This window comes from Syngnathoides biaculeatus, chromosome 4 (genome assembly GCF_019802595.1).
Source record: "Syngnathoides biaculeatus isolate LvHL_M chromosome 4, ASM1980259v1, whole genome shotgun sequence".
Lineage (NCBI taxonomy): Eukaryota > Metazoa > Chordata > Actinopteri > Syngnathiformes > Syngnathidae > Syngnathoides > Syngnathoides biaculeatus.
In genome coordinates, this window is record NC_084643.1 from 20,733,065 (window position 1) to 20,758,185 (window position 25,121).

At 39.9% G+C, this 25,121-nt stretch overlaps 1 protein-coding gene across 3 annotated transcripts; it reads right to left on the reverse strand.

Annotated features, from left to right (window-relative positions):
- Nucleotides 1-15: 15 nt before the first annotated feature.
- Nucleotides 16-24,810, reverse strand: fbxw8 (F-box and WD repeat domain containing 8). Of its 3 annotated transcripts, XR_009794748.1 has the most exons (14): nt 24,288-24,810; nt 24,120-24,224; nt 21,465-21,629; nt 18,236-18,324; nt 15,997-16,154; nt 14,101-14,297; nt 13,792-14,016; nt 8,929-8,961; nt 8,702-8,806; nt 7,949-8,079; nt 2,559-2,732; nt 2,360-2,476; nt 1,219-1,424; nt 16-355 (listed from the first exon to the last, which is right to left on the reverse strand). XR_009794748.1 is itself a non-coding variant. In XM_061818138.1 (13 exons), the coding sequence occupies exons 1-13, from the start codon at nt 24,666-24,668 to the stop codon at nt 1,277-1,279; spliced, it is 2,028 nt and encodes a 675-aa protein (XP_061674122.1). In that variant the 5' UTR covers nt 24,669-24,810; the 3' UTR covers nt 695-1,276. The 3 variants fall into 3 exon arrangements, 2 of the variants coding, with proteins under 2 accessions (XP_061674122.1, XP_061674123.1); XM_061818138.1 differs by lacking the exon at nt 16-355 and having other exon boundaries at nt 695-1,424; XM_061818139.1 differs by lacking the exons at nt 16-355; nt 8,702-8,806; nt 8,929-8,961 and having other exon boundaries at nt 695-1,424.
- Nucleotides 24,811-25,121: the final 311 nt, after the last annotated feature.

Sequence of the window (25,121 nt, forward strand, 5' to 3'; positions counted from 1 at the left end):
TTAAAGAGGAAACTCTCTGATTTAAACTTTTAAATCAGACCAGATTGCACGAAGTCCTGGCCCTGTCTGTGTGGAGTTTCCGTGTTCTCCCCGTGCCTGCGTGGGTTTTCTCCGGGCACTCCAGTATCATCCCCCATCCCCAAAACACGTAACATTTGGACACTCTAAAATGCCCCTAGGTGTGATTGTGAGTCCGTCTGTTGTCTGTCTCCATGTGCCCTGCAATTGGCTGGCAACCAGTTCGAGTGTCCCCTGGAATAGGCTCCAGCACCCCCCACGACCCTTGTGAGGATAAGCAGCAAAGAAAATGGATGGATGGATGGATGGAAGGATGATGGATGGATGCAGGAGGTCACTATAAGAAAGTTCACGTAGTACTGTAGTTTATATTTTGGACAAACGTGATTTGATTTTTTTTCATTTCCACCTGATGAATGTTATCGAGACGCACTCATTCTGGCATACGTGAGCAATTTTTTAACCAAAGTTCAGTTTCATCTGAGATTGCCAGGCTTTGTTGGGGACTTCCAGGACAAAATTCGCCTGAATTTGGCAACCAATTCAGTTCGGCCAGCATTTGTTTACATCAGGCAGGGATATCGCAGCAGCCTGTGTGCATAAGGTACATTCAGGGACACTGCCTGAATGGAATGGAATGTATTCTTTGCTACTTTTGTAATACAGAACACAATAGTAAAAAATGATTACTTTATTATTATTTGTGCAACTAATTTGAGCAGTTATCTTCCACTAAATTTGCATTAAAATATGTAACAAACACATACAAGGTATACACACTTTAAATAATATTTGGAAATCCTTTTACATGTTGAAAATTATTTGAATTATAATAAACATCAAGTTTACAATTATTTAAAGTGTCTATACATATTTTGGGACACACTGTGTGTTGTGAATAATTTCAAAACACAAACAATTTATCACCAAAGTTTTTTATCTTTATTTGTGACAAATAAAGACAACAAACCTTTTCTTTTTTATTTTTGTGTGTTTTATATGAAAAGAACCATTTGGGGAGGAATTTGGTTTTGTTGGATATCAATACATTATTTTAATTACGTTTAAAATTTTCATTGACATTACTCGGGCCTCTCTAACGAACACCTAACCTCTAATGAACACCAGATATTAACACTCAGCCGTTGCGTAAATGGGACTGGGTCTGTCCCTAATCGTGTGGCAGTTGAAGGCACATACCCCGGATGAGAACTTGTCGAAGCGGAATCCTAAAAGACTGGGTACCGCTGGTGAGCGGTCACCTGAGGCGGTCATACGGTACGGCGAGCGCAATGTTGTAGTTGTAGCCGTGAGATTGGTTGTAGTTGGAGCGGCAGATTGGGAGTACGCCATCTGGGGTGCTGGCTTCCTCCGAGAAGTCGTAGTGGCAGATGATTCCTCGGTGCCTGGAGGAGAACAACGCACATTCAAAATCAGTCGCTCATCATTGGGAAAAAGTGTCTTTCTTTGGGCTTTTGACTGGCTAAAATGCCCTTGTTTTAGCATATACCTGTACTTGTTTTTAATTGTTTGACAGTTCATGTTCCATGTTGCTTCATTTCTTTTCAGTGCTTGGAAAACAAAGTTGATTATTCTAAGTTAAGATAAATTTGGGAAGAAAAAAGACATTTTCAATTGTTTTTAATACCACTTTTTTTTGGTGCTAGGAAGGATCGTTCTGGCACAATACCAAAACATTCCATGAAAATATTTTTAAAAATTATGAGAAAGAAAAAAACAATATAAGACTAATTAAGAGATCTATCTATCTATCTATCTCTATCTATCTATCTATCTATCTATCTATCTATCTATCTATCTGTCTGTCTGTCTGTCTATCTATCTGACACATTAGACCATAAATGATTAAAAAAAAAAATTCCAAAAAGTAAATGTTACACAAAACAGGAAAAACATTAGACCCCAAAAAATAAGTGTCAGAAAATAGAAATAAATACTAAATCAAATATTACAAAATATATATTAACAAATGTTAAAAGTAAACAACTGCAGAAAAATAATTTTTAAAAAATTGAAAAAAGAATGAAAAAACTGGACAGACCTTTTGGGTAAAAATACATCATATTATAGCAATTTTTTTGATGAACTCAGGAAACAATCAAGCAAAAACTATCATAAAATATTCAATAATTTTTTTTTCGCACAAACAAAAATTTGAAGAATAAATGAAGATAATATGTTATAAACACAATATTATAACAAAATTGAAAAAAAAGTAGTTTAGCTTTTTTCCATTGAGGTGAAGGAAAAAGGTTAAAAGAACATTGAAGAAACATAAATAATTGTGAATTTTCAACATGCATACACGTGGGCGTCCTACCTGCGGTGAGCCGTAAGGTCGTCATCGGTGATGCACGCCCCCCGCGGCGTCTTGTCGTCAGGGATGTTGGCCGTCAGGAGCGTGCGGCTGTCGAAATGCACGTGCCTCACGGGATGTCTGCACCCACACATAACACAAGACCAGGCAAAAAATGTTCCTCAATGGGAAATGTAGACGAGAGCGGAGGTCAGAGACCCACCTGTTGTGCATCTCCCACAACTTGGTTCCCATCCTCATTTCCCACACGCACACCAGCCCCTCACCACCTCCGCTCACCACCTTCCAGTCGTCCATGCGCACCGACGTCACACCCAGCTGGTGTGCGTACAACGAACACACACATGAGCCCGTGCGCAGATCAAAGACACGCACCCTGAAAACACACAAACAGAGGCAAATTATTACACATTTACAGTTTTAGACAAATCATAAACATACATCCATCTTCCTCTGTTTATTCATGGGCATCCATGCCTCATGCCCAAACTTCACTCCCTCAGGGCACTTCAACTAATCAGGGGGATTGTGAACCATTCATTTCCAGGCCAACCAGGAGCCATAAGCCTGCCCCACACTGAGTGACGGGGCCAAGCAATCCTGACTGAATTGAATAAAAAAAGACAGATTATGGTTTGTCAAAAGACACCAAGACAAAGATCTTAACTTCTGGAGACATGTCCTGTGGTCTGATGAAACTAAAGTGGAGCTGTTTGGTCACATTGACCAGCATTAAAGCTGGAGAAGAAAGAGGCAATCTTGTAGACTTGAGAACATCATAACAACTGTGAAGCATGGAGGTGGCAGCATCATGTCATGGGGCTGTTTTGCTGCAGTAGAAACTAGAGCGCTTCATAAAATAGACGGCATCATGAAGAAAGTACATTTCATGGAAAAAATAAGGCGACATTTGAAGACATCAGCCAGGAAGCTAAAACATGGGCACAAATGGGTCTCCCAAATGGGTAATGACGCGAAGCATGCTGACAAAATGGGTAAAAAGTGCCTTGAGGATAATAAAGTCAATGTGTTGGAGTGGCCATCACAAAGCCCTGAAAATTTGTGGGCAGATCCGAAAACGCGTGTGTGAACAAAGCAACCGACAAACCTGACTCAGTTACACTAACTCTGTCAGGAGAAACGGGCCAAGATTCTAGCAGAGTACTGTCAGAAGCTTGTGGATGGTTACCCAAAACGTTTGACCCAAGTCATGTAGTTCAAAGGAAATACTACTCCATACTAAGGAAATGTATTGAAACTTTTGACCTTGAAGAAAAAAATATAAAATTCTCTAAGAAATTAACTGTCATAAGGATAAGCAGCTCAGAAAAATGATGGATGGATGGTGATTCTCACTGACTTGAAACTTGAGAGGTTTTGTCTGACTTCATACAGTGAGACAAAAAAAACCTTCTGGGTTCAGCTGTATCTATAATTAAAAGACAATATATAATTAAAAGATAAAAACAAATAATAGGGAATACACATTAATATAGTAAGGAAGAAAATCGCCAAACATTTGCCTCTTTTTTGGAAAGAACAGAACAAAAATTAACCAAATATTAAGGGGATAAAAATGCAAAAATATTCTAACAAATCTCAACTAATGTTTAATGGAAAATGGAAAAAAAAGTGCTGGACAAATTATTAGGGCAAAATATATCTATTAGAAAAGTATTAACATATTGGAAAAGGTGGAACAATTCGGCAAAACACATCTTTATTCCTCCATCAGCAAGCCAGATTTTTTATTGTCCAGCCTTCGCAGTGTTTGACATTCAATTTAGGAATGTGAACTCACGCAATGCAACTGTGACCCACATAGGTTTCACGTTTGAATGGGTGTAAATTTCTATTGGCGCAACAATGAGCGTCGTTCATCTGCGGCTGAGTGACATCTTGGGAACAGATACGCTTCACACATTGTCAAAGAACTCATTCATTTACACACAAATACACGCACACAACGCACACCCACCCACCTACACACACACACACACACACACACACACGCACACACACACCACACACACACACAACACACACACACACACACACAGGAGGCACCATGAAATAAAGCAGATGTTCCACGACATTAAGTGCCAAAAAAAAGCTTTAAAGACAATAAAAGACAATAACAAAGATTCACCTTTAGATACTTTTCACCGTTCCTCAAGTTGAAAAAGAACTCGTTAGTAGAAGTAGTAAAAAACGCATATCGTGAAATCCCCTGCGCACCCATTGGCTCCTCTGATCACTGCTTGCTGTAGTTAAAGGTCTAATACAGAGGACCTGTATTTTATTTGTCTATCATACAAATGTAGCTAAAATTCAATAAAAAATATATTTTAAAAATTCTCAACACAACAGAAATGAAATAAATTAGCGTCAAAGTCATCTCAAGATTTTGTTAGCAATGTCACTTAGATTCGGCAAGTTCCGCAACTCCCCGGAATGTGACGTCACATCCAGACAAAATGTAGCCAGAGAGTGAAAAAGCTAGCAAAGATGGTGAGGAAGTGTGTTGTTTGCGGCTGTTTTGCGTCAAATGCTGACAGAATCAGCTTACATGAGTGGCCGAAACATGAACGGATAGGCAGGTTATGGACCAGGTTTGTGAAGACAAAGCGAGGGCATTGGACTTACAAATCAAAGTAGACTTTACAACATGCAGCCAACAACACAACAGTGGACAAAACCAGTTGGTTGGTTGCTCATTTACCATTAAGATGGTTTGCCAGCTGCCTATACACCCCAGAGAAGAAGAAAAGGAAGCACAATAAATGAGGTTCAGTTGAGTTTTGTGCTTGCACTTTCTGTTTGCAGTTTATGTTCAAAACTACTGTTATTTGAAATTCATTTACAGAACAATTTGCCTGAATTTCCATCTTTATTATGTCAAGAGCAAGACCGCATGACAGTTATTGCTGTATATTATTTATTCATCCATCCATTATCTGAGCCGATATTCCTCAGAAGGGTGGCCGGAGTGCTGAAGCCTATCCCAGCAAACTGAATTGGTTGCCAGCTAATCGCAGGGGATATGGAGACAGACAACAGCCACACTTACAATAACACCTACAGACAATTTATTGTTTGCAATTAATGCATGTTTTTTGGGACGTGGGAGCAAACTGGAGTGCCCCGAGAAAACCCACGCAGGCATGGGGACAACATGCAAAATTTACAGCAAGGCTGGGATTTAAAACCCAGTGCACAAAACTGTGAGGCTAAATCTCTAACCTGTTCCTCCACCGTGCAACATTACAACAAAATACTTTGTGGTGATCGTGTATTTCTATAAATTACAGATGACGCAAATTAGCAAGAGTTGATGGGGTGGCTTTCAGTAGCATGCGGAAGAAATGTTGACCACCTTGCAAAAGTACCGCACGAGTCGGCTTGATGGGAAACTAAACAAACTGAACGCTCTGCAACCCAACAACAAAAAGAGGAGGCCACACAAGAAAATCCTGGGTCTGCCTGCGCCGAGGCAAGCGTAGAATGTGTGTGGGCCCTTGCACAAAGAAATAAAAAAATATATTGTTAACACACTATCAGTTCCAATTCACATAGTTCAGTTCCCATTGCAGAGTTCAGTTCCAAATGAGAAAATTGCTAATAATTCATAGTGTTGCATTTGTTAAACTTTTGAACTGCTGTACTTCTGTTACTGTGTTCCTCCATACTAATTAATTCTAATTGTATTCAGACAGCCTACTTCTCTTTTTTTTTTTTCCACAAACACTTTAGCGCGTTCAACGGTCCCCCTCTTCCGAGGAGACCCACCAAGTTTTACATAGGTTGTCTTTTGCCATATTTAGACTAAAATTTTAAGTTTGACTGTGAATCTGTCTCCTTGGACATTCTCGCCCCAAGTCAGCAGTTGAGTGGCGGGGGGCCCAGGACAACTTTCCAGACTCTCAAAACCGCACCAGCTAATCAGCAGGGGACCTCCATGATGATAACTACTTCTCTTCGTCCCATTCTTAACTTTCTACTAAACAATCCAAGTAATTTGAGTTATGTGTGGTCACAGAACATCATAAACCCCTGAGTCACTACTGTATCAATAATATACAGTTCATTTCAAATTCTGCATTTTGGCTCATTTGTAGCTACTTTTGGCCAAGTGAAATCCATGACAATATATATTTTTATTCATTCATATTTATTATGTACAGTATACTATTTTCTAATTTCTGACAGATTACATCATGTATCCATTTTTGAACAGTGGATATAAGTTTATGTTTCATCCTTAGTTTTCATTTTTTTAGCTTTAATTTTTTTTTCCCACTCCGACCATGGAGACATTGTGAATTCCAGCAATACTTCTAAAACGCAACAGTTCCTTCTCAAATAATGCAATGAGTAGTTTTACATTATTTTACTTGTATTTTAGTGTAACTATACAGTGGTGAATATTTCACTTGTGTCAAAGTTGTGAATGGTACTTGGAGTTTGGTGAGGAAAGTTTTAGAGTGACGACAGTTTGACCCCCGGAACAGATGAATTTACTTTCGTTATTTCCTATGGGGGAGAAAATCAAATTAGAAGACAAGAGTGGACATTAAACTGTGATTGTGTTGGACCTTTTGTAATTGGAAAAACCCAATGTGATTATACTAATATGCTAATGACTGCCCACATGTTGTAATGAAGGCACAGCCTCAACAGATGGAACTGAAGGTCCTCGGGGGCCATTGCACTCATGCTAGCTGACCTCTTATTGGCAGAGAAAAGACTAATCACGCAAAAAGCTTGAAGCAAAGTAAAGCCAAATGAATTTTAATCACAAAGATGACTAAAACGCTAATCACTCTTTGTTACCAGTGTACTTAGTGTCACGGAGTACCAGTTTCAAAATTCAGCCCCCAAATCATATTAGTTGGCAACATGAATTTTGGTAGGTGTGTCGATGATGAGTGGACACACAAAAGAGTCTGAAAAAACATGCTAGAAAAGTGATTCATCTTGGCCTGGCAACTCATACGTTCCAAAAACAAAACAAAAACAACAAAGACTCTTGTGCTTTTCCTCCTCACCTGGCATGTACGCGCGTCTGCGTGTCTGTTTGGAGGTTCTATCTACATTCAGGTTTTGAAATACATTTTTTTTGTGTAGTACTAATTGTTTCTGTATCGAAAATTTTCAACGCGCTGTTATGGGGCAGTAATTTGAAAAAAAGTCTCACTAAGTACAAGGGATGGATATTGTTAAGATTTGAGTGATACGACTACTATAAATGATGCTGTTTATGGGTCCAATACTTTAATGGTTTTATTATTTGCACTTTTTTTTAAACAATGAAACAAATATCCCTATTAACAAAGCTTTATTGTCATTTTTAATATATTAACTTGTCTTTCAACATTGTAAAATAAATGAATAAAAAAGATTTGTGTTTTCTGTATTTTTTGTTTTGTTTGTCCAGACCTGTGGTTTTCAGCTTTCATTTGTGTTAGTCAATGTGTATTTATTTGTTGGGGTTTGTGTGTAGTCTTTTGTGTGTTGTTTGTTTGTCCAAATGTTGGTAACTTTTGTGTATGTTTGCATGCTTTTATGTTCGTGTGTGTGGACATTACCCACCGCCTGTCATTGTTCCCGCACACCATCATGTGCGGGGCATTGTCGTCGTGGAGACGAATACAGGTGAAGTCTCCTGGCGAGTCCCCGACAAAGGCCACCGGCTTGCCTGTCTCCAAGCTGTACACATGGATCTGCAATAGAAGACATACATTTAGTATTGAGAACTGTTGCATGGTAAGAACTTTGACTGAGCTCTCATGCCGCTGGTGTGGCACGTTTGAGTGTATATCTTGATGGAGACCTTAGTCTTTCATGCTTTCCTCATTTTGCTCCCATTACCTCTAGCTTACTTTGTAAGTTTCTCATGCTCACTGCTTTTTAGCTCCTGTGTCTGTTAGCTGAACAGGAGACAGGAGAAACATTTTTTGACGTTTTGGAGGCTTAACGTTTTGTGAACATTTTGGCTCAGATCTTGTGCTTGTTTCAAATTGTAGGTTGCAACATTTGGATAGTGTGCCATCTACCACATGCCTCTTTTACACCTGTGACTCTTAGCTAGTACTAAAAAAAAACGTTTTGATGCTTTTGGGACTTCAACTTTTTGTAAACAAGGGTGTTTGGCCTTAATCTACTGCTAAAGTTGGGCACTGCTACATTAGCTTCTCTTCTACCACAACTTATCTTAATGACTCGGGACAAACTCTTGTGACTTTTTGGAACTTTTTTTTTTTTTAAAACAAGGACTTTAATTTAACTTTCCAATGTTAGTAAAGTTGGTGACACGGTGGAGCAGCTGTAAAGTGTTAGCCTCACAGTTCTGAGGTCCAGGGTTCGATCCCGGCCCTGGCTGTTTGGAGTTTGCATGTTCTCCCCATGCCTGCGTGAGTTTCCTCCAGGAACTCCGGTTTCCTCCCACATCTCAAAAGAACATGCAACATTAATTGGACACTCTAAATTGCCCCTAGGTGTGATTGTGAGTGTGGCTGTGTGTCTTGATGTGCCTTGCGATTGGCTGGTAATCAGTTCAGGGCGTATCCCACCTCCTGCCCATTGACAGGTGGTATAGGCTCCAGCTAAGAAAATGGATGGATGGATGTTAGTAAAGTTGTAGACTGCTACATGTGATCTTATTCTGCTAACTGCTAAAACCCTGTTTCACTTACATCAGTGTGAGTTTACCAGGACTCGGTAAAACCTTTTGTGACATTTTGAGGACTTCAACTTTTTGACAAAGAACTTCGAGTTGTTTTTTTTTAAATTTGATTCCTTCACTACTAGTCTTCCCAGTTAACATGGACACGACTTCGAAATCAATTAATGGCAGTGATTGAGTAAGAGAGACACAGGCCAGATTAACAAGTATGGTTTGATTGCCAGTAATTAATTATCTTAGAGCTCTTAGAGCCTCAGAGCTAAAGGTAAAATATATCTCTATAATGAGCGATTGCACTTCAACATTAAAATTTTCCACCAAATGTACACGTCCATATTAGCTACTAATCACGTGAGTCATCTCATGAGTGTATCAATTTGCCAACTTCGACGACGTTATGGTCTCCAGAACCATCTCGATCAAGGCCAATCACAAGTCATGACTGACGGGAAATCCACAGGCTCCTAAAGGCCTGGAATGCTGCCTTCAGAACTAGGGACAAAGTGAGCCTGAGGACAGCCAAGGTTACCCAATCACGTGGCATCAGAGAAGCTAAGAGGCAGTACTTGAGGAAGACTGCTGACCGCTTTTGCGACATCGGAGACACCAAGGACCTAGGGCGTGGTTGGAGTGAGGTGAGCTTCCTGGCTATGTGGTTAAAGGACAACAATCTCCACGTGAATGTGGAGAAGACTTAAGAGATCATAGTGGACTGCAGGAGAGGGCACACCGAGCATTCCCTGCTAACTGAGCGGTGCTGCAGTACAGTAGGTGATCAGTGCCAAATTCCTGGGTGCACACATCTCCGGAGACCTGTCCTAGACCACAAACACCACAGCACTGGCTAAAAAGACTCAACAGCAGCTCTACGTCCTACAGAATGTGAAAAGAGCAAGAGCCCCATCCTCCATGCTGACCTCTTTTTACAGAGGGACAATAGAGAGCATCCTGTGCAGCAGCATCACCATATGGTACGGCACCTGCACCACTTCCTGCCATAAGATCCTGGAGCACACGTGAAGACCAGCTAAAAAGATCATGAGTGTCTCTCCTCCCTTTGGACATTTATCACAACCGTCTCGCCCGCATGGCCACCAGGATCGCAGGTGACTCCATTCACCCATCCCATTGCCTCTTCAGACTGCTGCCATTAGGAAGGAGACTGCAGAGCATTTAGGCCAAAACTACAACACTCAAAGACAGTTTCTTCCACCAGGCAGTCAGGATGCTCAACTCCACTCTACTTTGCCCCATTACCCCTCCTTGGCACTTACCACCACTCATCACCACTGACTCTAGTCTAGATCACTAGATCCACTGTATGTCCGTCCATCCACCCATCCATCCATCCATCCATCCATCCATTTTCTGAACCACTTTATCCTAATAAGTATTTAGGTTACAAAATTCAGTCACAGAGACAAGTCCAGGCTTAATAATTGTCCATACAATGCCATATGGGAACACCTCTTTAATGGGCTCTGATGGGGACTTCAAAATAAAACCTTAACCAAGCATTGATATCTATATACCGTATTACTGGTTAGAGTTGGCCCTTGCACCAGGCTGGCAGCGTGTTACTGTAACGCATAGTATGAACAATCATGGCAACTGGCCTGACCTGATCTTATTTTGTGGCTCAAAAGAGCAAGCACTAACAAACTGATTCATGTTTTATTCATTGCATTTTATTCCCTTTTTCATAAACTAATTTCTGCAATATTATGGCTAAATTGTTTTCTTTACAGTGGAATAACGTTTAAAAAACAAAAAAAAGGAACACTCAAATGTGACTTAAAACATTACCTGCATAAAATTATGTCATCGGAAGCCCCACATTTTTCGTCAAATGCAAATGAGAAACGACATACCTAGCTGATGTTTCTAGTGAAATCAGTAAAACGCAAAAAAAACGACAGATGGATGGAGAGAGGGACTTCAGGCAGATGTAAAGACGTTCCACAGGAGAGAATAAAAGAGAATGATGTAAGCCTCAAGAGGGAGCCAACAGAGTGTGTGTGTGCCTGTGTGTACCTGTCGCTTATTTGGACCAACAGAGCTTTAATTACACATAGACATAGCACCCGTGGGCAAAGGAAGGCAGCTTGATGAAAAAAAAAAAAAAAAAAAAGTAAAATTACATTCAGCTTGCTGTTGTTGATTAATCATTGTCCTTTCTAGAATGTTCTATTGTTGAATATTGGCCATCTTGTCCATTTGGAAGACAATGGCTGTGTTCAAATCTACTTGCTAGTATCCACTATTAGGCGCCTTGTATCGTAAGTGAGTTGATGATTTATTAAATACAAATCAACCATGATTCATGAGAGAATACCGAATTTTTTTTTTCCACGGTATTGCTTGATTTTCAGCACAAGACAAATTCATGAATTGTAAGTAGGGTGAAAATATCATCATTTATATTCTTTTTTTTTACTTATTTGCCATTTACCTTCCAGCTTTCCTTTTCCTTTTTTTCCATTACTATATTTTTTATTTCTCTGTGTGGGATTAACTATGCTTCTCCCATGTTTTCTCTTTTTTAGTTTCCCTTTTACTTTATTTTAAGTATTTCTTTTTTCCCCACAATTTTCTCTTTTCTCTAGTGGTTAAATTGTCCCTTTTTTTCCACATTTTAACTTTTTTCTCCCATTTGTTCTTTATCTTTCTCGCATTTCCTACTGAAGTCAACCTCTCTTGCAACTGTCTTGCACGACTCCTGGTTCCTGAGGGAAACGCACCCTCTCGTGGATGCATACAGGCCCCTAAATATAGTAAGGCATGCTCCCTAGGCATACCTCTTATAAAGGTGCAATCATGCCACTTGGGGAGCACAGTTGAGTCAACTACACTCAGGGATGACAGGACCTCTCTGAGGGCTTGACACTATTTAAGTGCGCTCATTTTGCGTCTTGGCATGCCTTCCCTCCCTCCCTACATACACACATACAAAAGGTACTCAGCATTCACTTCTAAGAGGTCCCAAGGTGTGGCGAGAATAATAATGAGCCACCAGCCCACAAAGACATTTTACGCGTGGAACATGTCTAGTACTAATGTAGTCAAACGCTGATGAGACAATTTGCGAGCAAATTACATACTGATTTTACAACGTAGGCTTGATTGGTCTGTTGCCTTCACATAGAAATGGAAAGTACGCAAAGTTCACATTTACCTTTTGGAAACTATGTGCCAGGCTACTATGCTTTTTGCCATAATCTAGCATTTTAGCGTGCCGTGCGTTAATTTGGAACAACAATGACATTTAGATCGGCACTAGTACTTGTTAGGGTTATTGTTAAGGTATTCACCAAGATCATGGTATAATACTGAGCTCTTAGACAAACATTGTAGATGTGCTTCAAAACGCCTTAAATTATTATTAGTTTTTAAAAAAAAAAACACCTGTATTTTTTTCAGGTATTAATAATTTTTGTTTTTGGAAAATAGAGTTGCTGTAAAGTCTTGGAAATATAAAAAATTTTCCACATATATCCAGACCAGGAAATTTATCACTGGGGTCCCCTTCTGGAGCCGGGCCTGGAGGTGGGGCTCGAAGGTGAGCGCCTGGTGGCTGGGCCTGCACCTGTGGGCCCTGGCCGGGCACAGCTCGAAAGGGTAACATGGGTCTTCCTTCCCCTGGGTTCCCCACCTGTAGGAGGGGCCGTAGAGAACAGGTGCAGTGTAAGCTGCACGGTGACCGGGACCACAGAGATCCGATTCCCGCCTACAGAACTGCCTCTAGGGTCGTGGAATGTCACCTCTCTGGCAGGGAAGGAGTTTGAGTTTTTGTGTGAGGTTAAGAAGTTCTGACTAAATACAATGGGGCTCGCCTCAACACACGGCTTAGACTCCGCTACCAGTCCTCTTGAGATGGGTTTAACTCACTTTCACTCTGGAGTTGCCCACAGTGAGAGGTGCCGAGCAGGTGTGGGTAGACAGTACTTAATTCCCCCCTGGCTCAGCACCTGTACATTGGGGTTCACCCCAGTGGACGAGAGGGTAGCTACCCTCTGCCTTTGGATGGGCAGACGGGTCCTGAGTGTTGTTTGTACCTATGTACCAAACAGCATTCCAGAATACCCACCATTTTTGGAGTCCTTGGGGGGGTGGGGGTGGGGGGTTGCCAGAGAGCGCTCCCTCTGGGGACTCCATCATTCTGCTGGGGGATTTCAATGCTCAGGTGAGCAATGACAGTGAGACCTGGAAGGCTGTGGTTAGTCGGAACGACAGCATGCTTTTAGCATTTACACAATCATAACCCAGGTCACATAAACAAAAAATAAAATCAAATTATCAGAAAAAAAATATCACATTCACAAGACCAAATTAGCCAAAATTAATTGCTAGCACAAATTGATGTGCCAAGTTCAGTTTGGTGCGCCCTCTACGTCGAAATCCTCCTCCACATGTTCCAACACATTGGTCAACATTGCGTATAGTTTGTAGCGCGTTGTGTTTGGCAATTACAACATCACTTCTAGTAGCCCGTGCAGAGGATAGAGTAACCACATCTCAGTGTCTTGAGCATCGAGGGACTCAATATGCGCCATGAAAATATACTTATCTAAACTGAGGTTGAAAAGTTGCTGGAAGATATGTGCAAGTATTACATAACATATAAACAATGCAAATGTGAATTTTAACTGACCCCATAAAATCTTTATCATCTGATCTTTAAGTCGTTTGTTTCCATCTTGTGGCATCAATATTTCGAATCCTCCGAATCCTGTCCCAACATTATGCTCACCTTGTTGCCGCCGTCATGCATGGCCCAGCTGCCATGCTTCACCCCTAGTGCTACATGACGCTCGGAGGCATCCAAGCAAGTGACAGGGTGTCCATACACCGAGTGGAGAGTCGTTAGGTCTTCCTGTTCTTCTTCATCCAGCAGGTACACAGAGTCCCCGGCCACCACTGCGGTAACCGCTCGCCGCCGCGCCCTGCTGCCAGGCACCAACACCAAACTGTGGACCTGACGGACAGAACATGCAGACATGAATTCTCACTTATATGCAATAAAATGTTGATTTGGAAAAAAAAACAAAAACAAACATACAGGCTTAGGGAGGCGAGTCAGAGACAGCATCCTCCATGCACCACAGTCGTTGGCACCATCTAGTCGGACGTCACAGTCAGCTGCAGAAGCCAGAATGGAGCCTTCCAGGCTGAGGGCCAAGGCTCGTTGGCTCCCTGCCATCTGGTGGTGGTAAATGGGCTCGCCGCCTGACTGCGTGCTCCAGATGTCTACACAACCTGTGACACAAGCCATGCCTCAGTCGTTTAAAAGTCTACCGCTTTTGAAGAAGACGCTATCTTATTTATCCTTGAAAATCCAGAAAATTCTTTTTCAAATATTCTTAAAAATTGTAGGGGGAAAAATGCATGAATAAAAACAACAAATGGAGCCATGGTGGACAAAACAAATATATACAACTACAGTGGTACCTCTACTTAAGGATGTCTCTAGTAATGAAAAATTCAGGTTATGAAACACCTCCTCAGAAAAATATTGTCTCGAGTTACAAAGGAAAATTTAGGATACGAAGGGAAAAAATGGGCGCTGGATGCCCAGCCCCCAAAGTCCTGTAAATTGGTTTGTGTGGCGTGAGCTGCTCTCGCATTGGTTATCACCAGAGCATCTTCCTGGTACCCCATTGGCTAGGAGGGACATCAATCTTTCCCCATGATGCTTTTCGTTTCCCTTAAACACTCGACTGTCACTGAATCACACTAGCACATATTGGTACAACTTTTTCAATTTTTTGTTTGTTTTTTGCAAGTTTATTCATCTTTCTTCACCGTGGGCCAAAAGGAACTTTAGTGGAATTAAGTTGTGTGCATGCGTACATTCGTACATGTTTTCTCTTGGCTGTCAAAGTTTACTTCATCCTCCTTCCTCCACGATGCCTTTTGCTTGTCACTCATCTTTCTCTTCACATAGTCGTCCAATGCCAATGGTAAATGAACATAATTTTTTATTATTCTTTACATTATGTACTTTAAATGCTTATTTTTGATCGGGCGTAAAGGGTTGGCCTGGAACAGATTAGGCTATTTACATGTAAAATACGCTTCTATTTAAAGAAAATTCACATTACAAAATGATTTCCGGAACGTATTAATTTTGGAAGTAGAGGTACCACTTTATTACTATATTCTCATAATGTAATCATTCTTCTCATTTAAATTGGCTCGAAAAGTTCAAATGTATCTTACACTCGTAACACTCGACTGTCACTGAATCACACTAGTACATATTGGTACAACTTTTCCAAATTTTTTGTTTGTTTTTTGCAAGTTTATTCATCTTTCTTCACCGTGGGCCAAAAGAAACTTTAGTGGAATTTAGTTGTGTGTATGCGTACATTCGTACATGTTTTCTCTTGGCTGTCAAAGTTTACTTCATCCTCCTTCCTCCACGATACCTTTTGCTTGTCACTCATCTTTCTCTTCACATAGTCGCCCAATGCCAATGGTAAATGAACATAATTTTTTATTATTCTTTACATTATGTACTTTGAATACTTATTTTTGATAGGGCCTAAATGGTTGGCCTGGAACAGATTAGGCTATTTACATGTAAACTACGCTTCTATTTACAGAAAATTCACGTTACAAAATGATTTCCGGAACGTATTAATTTTGGAAGTAGAGGTACCACTTTATGACTATATTCTCAAAATGTAATCATTCTTCTCATTTAAATTGGCTTGAAAAGTTAAAATGTATCTTTTTAAATGTATACTTTTTATGTGTGGGTCAAGATAATTGGTTGAAAGTTTAAACATCCAGAAAAAAAACATTTTTTAAACTGTAAAATACATTTTTTTTATTAAACTGAAGCAGAAGTGCTTAAGGGAAGAGCTGTAAGACAAGTAAATTTTATTTATAAGTAAAGAAAATAACATAATTATTTATTTATGGAAGATAAAGTTGCTGCTAGTTATCATACCGTCCCGGTAGGCAGCTGCGGCGACGTTACCGGCGACCTGCACATGAGCGACATGCGCTCGGGGCTCGCAGAGAGCGGACAGCCGGTTAGACTTTAGGTAGGACGACGGCAGGTCCCAGTGCAACCTGTCCCACAGCCTCACATCACCTGATGAGTACCTGATGAGTACCACACGACTATGTTACGCCATCCCACGAGAATTGAATTATTGAAACAAAAACAAAAAAGTTTTTTTTTTTTTTTTTTTTAAATCGAGAAAAATTTCTTTTTAGAGGGTAATAAAGCAATTGCCATAATTGTGTCATACGATATTAGAAACAGAATATTAAAAATGTTTTATTTCAAAACCTTAATCAAGAAAAATGAATGTATGAGGTGATTTTTTTTATTTTTTTTATTAGGAAAAACAAAGACAAATTCTTATATCCATCCATCCATTTTCTTAGCCACTTATCCTCACAAAGGTCGTGGGAGTGCTGGAGCCTATCCCAGCTGTCAACGGGCAGGAGGTGGAGTACACCATGAGCTGGTTGACAGCCAATTGTAGGGAACATCGAGACAAACAGCCACACTCACAACCATACCTAGAGGCAATTTAGAGTGTCCAAGTCCAATCAATGTTTCAAGTTTTGGGAATGTGGGAGGAAAGCAGGACTGCCGGGAGAAAACCCCCGGAGGCACGGGGAGAACATGCAAACTCCACACAGGCAGGGCCGGGATTGAACCCCGGTCTTCAGAACTGTGAGGCCAACGCTCTACAGCCGCACCACCATGCCGCCCAAATTTTATTTTATTTTTTCAAGAAATAAACATTTTCTGAAAAAAAGAAATTGCCAACAGGACACAAAATTAGTGGATTTAATTATTACAAAATGAAAAAAAATATGAACATTACAAACGGGATTTGTTTTCATGGAAATATTTTCAGTGCAAAAAAAATTACATCTGTATGCAGAAAACACTGTTTGGGAACACAAATGTGTATTTTGAGGCAAAATAGAAATTTAAAAAATGGTGTCCCCTCCCCCAAAACATGCAATTTTTTGGGAGTCACATTATTTAAAAAAATAAAAATAAAATAACTCAAATTGTTAAAAAAGGGTTATATTTTAAGGGGAACATGAGATTTTATAAGGGGATCATAGTCATTCATTTGATGAAAAGAAAAAGTTCTATTTTTAAGTCTAATTAAATTGTACGCTTTTAAAAACAACTATGAAACAGATAACAGTAATAAATTTTTTTCAGAGAAAAATATGTGTGTGGGGGGGTAAAGTAGGGGTGTAACAATTCATCTTAACAACAATTCGATATGTATCATTATTTGTGGGGGCCAATTTGATTCAAATACGATATTGGTTTATTTGATTTAAAATTATTTTGTGGCTTGAAATTGATACAGTAACCATTTTGCAAAAACGTCAACAAATGTGACAAAATCTTGTGAGGGAATCAGGTAAAATGAATTATCGTCATTAAATACAAATACATCAACATGCTTTTTATATAATTTCAGTTTTGATTTTACTCATTGGGCAATTTTTCCCTCAAATAGAGGTTTCATTTTTGTTACAAATATGATGCGGTCCTTTGGAAAAAAAGTCTCCACTCATTGCAAGGGGCCCCTGGCTGGACACAAAATGTTTGAAAATCCTGGATTGAAATAGTAAAATACTAATGGCTATAAACGAAACAATGAAGTTTTTACAAGGAAAAGCTTTTAGGAATAGCATTAATAACACACAGAGAACGAAATAAGTGACCAAAGTAACACAATTTGAGAATTGAGAAATCATAGGTCACTCATTCTTTTCTTTTGTCCTTGATAGTTCCTCCTTGTACATTGCTATCGTTCTTCCAAAAGCTACAAATATTTCTTTGAAGGTCATGCATCCAGCATCACACTCATCTTTTATGCTGCACACATTTTTATATGATCATCACAACACCATAACTCACAGATAATCTCTGTTTAGTGATGTGTGGATCCCAAATGAGTTGGGTGTGTTCAAAAATGTACTCAAAGAGCGAACTGCTACATTCGGAACTGTTGTCGACCTATTTTTTACAGACAAAAAAAAAAGTGTATATTTTTCACCAAAAGAAGTTATCTTTGAAAATGTATTTTCTATTTTAAAAAATAAGAGAACCAGGCTGGGTTTCTTCACAAGACAAGCATTATTTTTTTTTTTAAATTATAAACTCATTATTGATGAAAAAATGAAAATTTTATCCTCACCCCGCCACGACATAGTTGTCACAGGAGCTGACGTCACACAGCACCTTTCCCAGCTCGAACTGCAGCTTACTGATAGAGCCAACACGATTCTGAAAACGCAGCAAATACTGAATCAATGAAGTTAAAAGCTATGACAAATAAGTAATGAGAAAATAATTAATATAAAATCTGTCAAAAGAAAAAGCCATCATTTAATAAGAATAAAGAATAGTAAATTATGTAAATTTATATTGTTGTAGGAAAATGTCCATCCATCCATTCATTTTCTGAGGCGCTGATCCTCACGAGGTTCCCAGGAATGCTGGAGCCTATCCCAGCCATCATTGGGCCGGAAGTGGGGTACACCCTGAATTGGTTGCCAGCCAAGTGCAGGGCACACAGAGACAGACAGCAGTCTCCCTCACAAACACACCGCGGAACAATTTTGAGTCTTTAACGTGCATCATTAATTGGACACTCTAAATTGCCCTGTCAGTGTGATTGTGAGTGTGCCTTTTTGTCTCTATGTGCCCTGTGATTGGCTGGCAACCAATTCAGGGTGTACCCCACCTCCTGCCTGTTGACAGCTGGGATAAGCTCCGGCACTCCCCGTGATCCTCGGGAGGATAAGCGGCAAAGAAAATGGATGGATGGATATTTATAATGCCAAGTTGGCTCATTTGAGAACAATGCATTTTAAAAAAAATTACAGTTGTCTCCAACGTATATGAAACAAAGTTAATCTTCGGTAAATCTTTCGGTAAACCTCTCCCCGACAGACTTTTTTTTCCAATATGCATTGTTCTCAAATGAGTCCAATGCGGATATAAAAAAGAAAATAAACAGTCACACAGAGGTTTACCGTGTACGGGGGCTGAAGGCTATCCCAGCGGTTGATTTTCTTTTTTAAAATACGCATTGGAGTCTTTTGAGAACGATGCATATTTAAAAAAAAATGTCTGTCACAGAGAAGTTTACCAAAGTTTAACGTGTGGCCACAACACGCTTCGTGTACGGAGGAGCCGACTCGCTCTTTTTTCTAGTTAATGAATGTAAGTTTGTGTAAATAAAGGGGTCATTTATTTAAATATTTGTATTTGAATTGAAAAAATATGAGTGGCTCCATCACTATGTGGGATTTATTCTTGATTGAGAACAGATCCAGCAACAAAGTATTTGTATGCATCCAGACTTTTATACGCTTTCAAACTCTTCCGTGTAAATCTCGACGACTTACTCACCAGATACAAGACAACCGGAAGCTGGTTAATAGTCCAATTTCTTATTATCACCCTCTAAATGTTTAACAGTATCAGCCAAAACTCTGGGCGTCGTGCTGTAAGATGTATTTTAGCGCCATCTCCAACCGATTTAGCATTGAAGAATGCGTTGTTTGACCAGTACTTCCGACCAGTGACGTGATTTGATGACGTAGGTGCACGAACTCTATATCCAGGAAGTTTGCAAAATTGTAAGTTATTTATAGCAATGAATAAGGACCCCCACAGCAAGCAAATAAGTGCCAGGGGAGTATGTTGTTGACTGATCCAAGTTAATTGACATCATCTCGAATCCACAATTGACCCCTCCGTAGAAATTGCGTCATCCGCATCGATGACCAATCAGAGGCCAGAGATCTGCATTAATTTTGGCGTCCGCCATTACCTCTGACAAAGTCGCATGGTCCAGTATATCTTTTGTTAGCGTTTTATCACGTATTTGGGTTCCTTAACAATAGATATGGTTAAGCAGTGTAGTCACGGACTTTGTAATAGTGATGACAGGTATCCTGATAGAATAGTTGGTGGAGTTCAATTCGTACCCTTTCCAAAACCGAAGACCGAGTACGAAAAATGTCTTCGATGGATCAAACTTTGTGGAAGACGGCATGCTCAACTGAATCCATCTAAAATCAACCGGAACAGATATGTTTGCACGAAGGCAAGCCCTATATTTGATTTTCAATACGTCTCATATAAATGAATTAGCAGTTCTTCGCTTGCATAACATAGCTACGTGTGAATGATTGACACACTTGATCTGTGTTGAGCGATATTTTGCGATGATCTGACCGCACAAACGTGTCTCTTTGTTGCCGGCTAGCGAGCTAGGCTAAACCGGACTATGTTTCCACGAAGGTATGTCCTATATTTGATTTTCAATACATGTCTCATATAAATGAATTAGCAGTTCTTCGCTTGCATAACATAGCTACGTGTGAATGATTGACACATTTGATCTGTGTTGAGCGATACTTTGCGAGGACCTGAGTGCACAAACGTGTCTCTTTGTTGGCGGCTAGTGAGCTAAGCTAAACCGGAATAGCGAGTCCTAAAAGCCTTCGACGTGCACCGAGACACCAAGACTGAAGGAAGGATGTTTGGGGACACTAAAGTAGTGATTGTCGTACTCAGTCGGGACTTACGTAGGTTCGGCACTAATTCAAGAATAATTATTGAGGGAAGCGCGTGACGTTACACAAAGAAAACGAGAGAAACAACTCGTAAATCAAGCCTCGCCTTCTTCTTTTCCTTCATACAGCGGTTCACAAACGGCTATACAGATACACATACAGATTCTGCACACAAGTGTGATAGGTAAGACGAAAATAGGAAACTGTCAATGACGAATTCGTCTTTGGGTTATAATATATTATATTATGTGGCTTCTCAGTCTTCCTCTGGCTCCGGAAAGATCTCGCGCTCATATCGATGGTTTCTCTGTCGATATGCATGGAAATACCATTGAAATAGCCCTCGCTGAAATACTTGAAGCCCTGCTGTCTGTTCTTCAATGATATTTCACTATTCGGTAACAATGCGAGTGAAAAATCAGCTGGTAAATCGGACAATTTCACTCTCGTCTTTTCTTCCTGCGCCACCATTTGTGCTAATTGTTTGTCTGAGGTTAGCAAGCGTGGGGTGACGCAACTTCAGGAGGCGTGGTTAAGTGCCCTGTACGGAGGGGCAAATTATCGTCGGAAGTGCCCTGTAATTTGAGTTCACCAACATGGGAACTCAGGAGGCGGGATCGTGCCAATATGTGGATTTTCTGTAGTGACATTATATCCTCTTTTGTTTCAATAATACATTTATAATAAAATATTTTGAATACATTTACATTTGATTTATTGATTCATTGAAAAAGTAATAGATAAATTGATTGATGATAAAAATAATTTGTATTAACAGGTACATACATGTGACATCATGGTGAAAAGATGCACAGGTTTGTGTGTGTCGCAACTCACCTTCCAGTTGGTACGCACGTTGGCCGCTGCATTGCGGCAATCTCGCAGGGTGGCCTTCCAGCAGGGTGAGTCAAACATGGCGGCGCCGCGCCGGTGGCCTTCCCGCGCACACAGCCTGTACCACAGGACACTGTCCTCAGCCAGAGCTCGCCACGCCTTGCTCACCTGCCAGCGGCAAAACCATCAATTTGTACAGGGTTGGAGTTTTCTTTGGCTTTTTACAAAACATTTCACACTAGCGTGACAATTGCAGATATTAATGAGCAAGATGGATAACATTCATGCGGAATGTTGCTTGTCATTCAAGACTTTGTTTTACTGTTTTTTGTGTTGTAACATTAGCAGGGGCTAACTTTGTTTTACACTTGCACCATTTGCATATCAACTACCAGCATATTACATACACATTTTCTAAATATTGTTACACAGTAGTAATATACTCATAATAAATGTTATAACAGTCTAGTTTAACTTTGAATATGTAATATTTGGGTGACTTATTGATTTTTTTTGGGTTCAGTATACTTTTTATGATTTGTGAATAACTTTCTCTATAAAAAAAATCTTTACAAGTCAACAGAGTATTATACGTAGGTATACGGAAAACAAAATGAGCGAATAACGGGGAGAACGCATAAACCAATGATTCCTAAGCTCTGTTGGCGCTGAGGTGCATATCTTAAATTTAAAAAATCTCACAGAAAACCAACAAGTAAAAATGTCACAAAAAGTGGATACACACATCAGTTATATCCTTTCTTCCATTTAATAGAAGAGTAATTGTTCTGTCTGTCTTTATATGCCACTGTCATAGATAGATGAGCAAAGATACATTATTTGTTGTAAATAAATAATATTTTGATCAATTAAGGGATAATTGATAATTTCCTGCAGCACACCAGAAGATTTCTCACGGCACACTAATGTGCCCCGGCACACTGGTTGGGAATCACTGGTACAAATGTATACCAGTACCTTAGCAGGCTTTTCTACATATGAAGAGTTTGTTTTCAAAACGAGACATGGGCATTTTTTTCCGATTTACGAAACTCGCGCCAAAATTATCCAGCTCCGAATGGATAATTTTGGGGCGAGTTTCGTAAATCTGAAAAAAATGCCTATGTCTCGTTTTGAAAACAAACTCTTCATATGTATCTATTCTTATTTCTGCTAGGGGTTGTGAAAAAGTTGTACTTTCGTTCCAATATATGAAATGTCTAACCTAAGAAATTTAAATATAATACAATAACTTTTTGCCAATCATGCAGGAATGAAAAATGACAGAACAAATATATTTGCAACAAAAATATTTTATTATTTTATTTTATTATTATTATTTTGAGCGTATGGGTAGCAGCAAATCAAAGGTCCGCATTATACATTGGTAGAAAGGTTTTTACAAGATTTTTGGAGAATCTGAACTCTTCATATATAAATATATGTGTATGTGTGTGTGTGTGTGAGATGCAATTGTGAGGATTTGCTGAATGGCTATTGAACTGGGGAGAGGAATACCCATCCATGAATCAATATTTTTACCTTCTCCTACCTCATGGATGGACGGATGCACATATAGATGTTTAAAGGTCCACTGTCGTGAAATGCATGATTTTTCGTATGTTATTAATGAAAAAATGGCAGCCGGTAAGATTCCAGCCGTTTTTTCACCACAAAACATGTTTTTGACATATATGGCTTTTTGTAACTCCTGCCATGAAAATCCTCTCGAGGGATTTGTTTTCAAGAAGAAGCAGGAAGTGACGTACTGAGCAAGAGCGCACTGAAGCGGTCTCGTCTGTTTATCCTAGTTTTACCTGCTGGAAGGTAGCTCGTTGTTCCTTTGTGTTAGCCAAAATGCCAGCTTGTTGTGTTGCTGGATATTGCTTGAACACTCGGGAGAATGGATTTGCTTTTCATACTTTTCCAAAAGCTCTGGTTTGTCGTGAAAAGAGTTTCCGTGTCAGAAGGGGCGTGTTTGTCTCCCATAGTAGGGGCCACAGCATGTTTTCAATGGTGAAGGTCTGTGGTGATGTCACGGGCAGTAGATGCAGCCAATCTGGCGACCACTTCGATGTCAAATGAGAATTCCACAACTTTGGGCATGGATGACGTGCTCTCCGCTCATAATTATTTTCTCGTCTAGACATTGAAGTGAATAATGTTATTTGTATTTTTCATTTCACTATCTATTTTAGAATGTTTATAGGGATGACACCTAACCTTTAATACTGTATAGTACAACTTTGTAACATTTTACTTTTGCTTTGGACATAATTCCTACTAGCCTGGTAAAATTACTACAACATTATCCCAATTTAACATTTCTATGCTTGTAACATGGACTTTATACTTGTACCATTGCACTTTTTGTGCTCAAAGTTGAAAGCTGAAGGAGCGTGGCCTACAGTAGGGGCCACAGGATGTTTTCAATGGCAAATGCCCAGGGTGACGTGACGGACAGTAAATGCAACCAATATGGCGACCACTTGGATGTCAAATGACACTTCCGCAACTTTGCGCATGGATGACGTGCTCTCCGCTCATATTTATTTTTTCACATAGACATTTATGTGAATAATGTTATATGTATTTTTCATGACAATATCTATTTTAGAATGTTTATAGGGATGACACTTGGGCTTTAAAACTACTCACCTGAGCACATCGGCCGAGCTCAGTTCGGTTGAGGTATCGGAATATCTTCAGTGCTAACTCATATGGCAACTCCATGTCAAAGAAAGGGACGTCGCTTGCCTCATTCTACATTAGTACAAGAACACAGTGAGTGAAGCGATTGGGGAGATGGTGTGAATGTCTCCATACCAGATCCAGAATAAGTTGATCCACCAACTGCTCTTCTTTCTTGGCTTTGCTCTGAGGATTCTTTAGGGACCCCCTGTAGGCGGCGAGCTCATCCTGGTACTTCCTTTTCCTCTTGCTCTTCTCCTCCTCGAGTCTGTCCAAAAGTGGACTCGTCCTGCCGCCTAGCAACCCCTTGGCGATGGACACGTAACAGGCCTCCTCCACTCCAACACTACTCTCGGATTTTATTTCGCTTTTACCTCGACTCGCGTCATTATTTTCGTCCCCGGCATGACTCCTTTTCGTCGAGGGCCCAGTGGGAACGACCCGCTGCTCCTCTTTTTTACTCCACAGCTCACGTTTCCAACGGTCCCGGAATGCAGCGAGCTCGTCCCCCGCCATAGCGTAAGAAATGTCAGGAATAAAGTGGTAACATTGTGTGTTAAAAGGTCAAAACAAGGCAGGAAAGTCTCGACTACGGAAGTCGTGGAGGCAAAACAAAACACGTGTCCTTCATTGTAAAATATCCGACAAGTGACATGGCTCTGGGAAACATGGTTCCTCCGGACACAGCGAATTCGTCTTTCGTACAGTACTGAGTTTAAAACAAAAAACAAAAAAATGAAATAACACGTAGTTTTTACTGACCACAATGATGCTGACTAAAAATATATACAGTACCTTGTATTAAAATATAAAGGATATTGTACTTTTTTTAAAAAAAGGATCATTCATCTAACAGAGACGTGTTTTAAATTTTACAATAAAAAACAAGTTGATTTCAAATGCTTCAAAATAGCTACTATTTAGAATAAATAAAACTCTGAAAATATAGCAAGAAACTATGTGAAGATA

Bases quoted from the DNA above. Each gene is read 5' to 3' on its own strand.
- fbxw8 (XM_061818138.1), bottom strand. From the start codon at position 24,668: ATGGCGGGGGACGAGCTCGCTGCATTCCGGGACCGTTGGAAACGTGAG. The intron at 16,155-18,235 runs GTGAGGATAAAA...GGTACTCATCAG, and splicing joins GACAACTATGTCGTGGCGGG to GTACTCATCAGGTGATGTGA. The intron at 8,962-13,791 runs GTGAGCATAATG...CCATTTTCTTAG, and splicing joins TGCATGACGGCGGCAACAAG to CTGGAGCCTATACCACCTGT.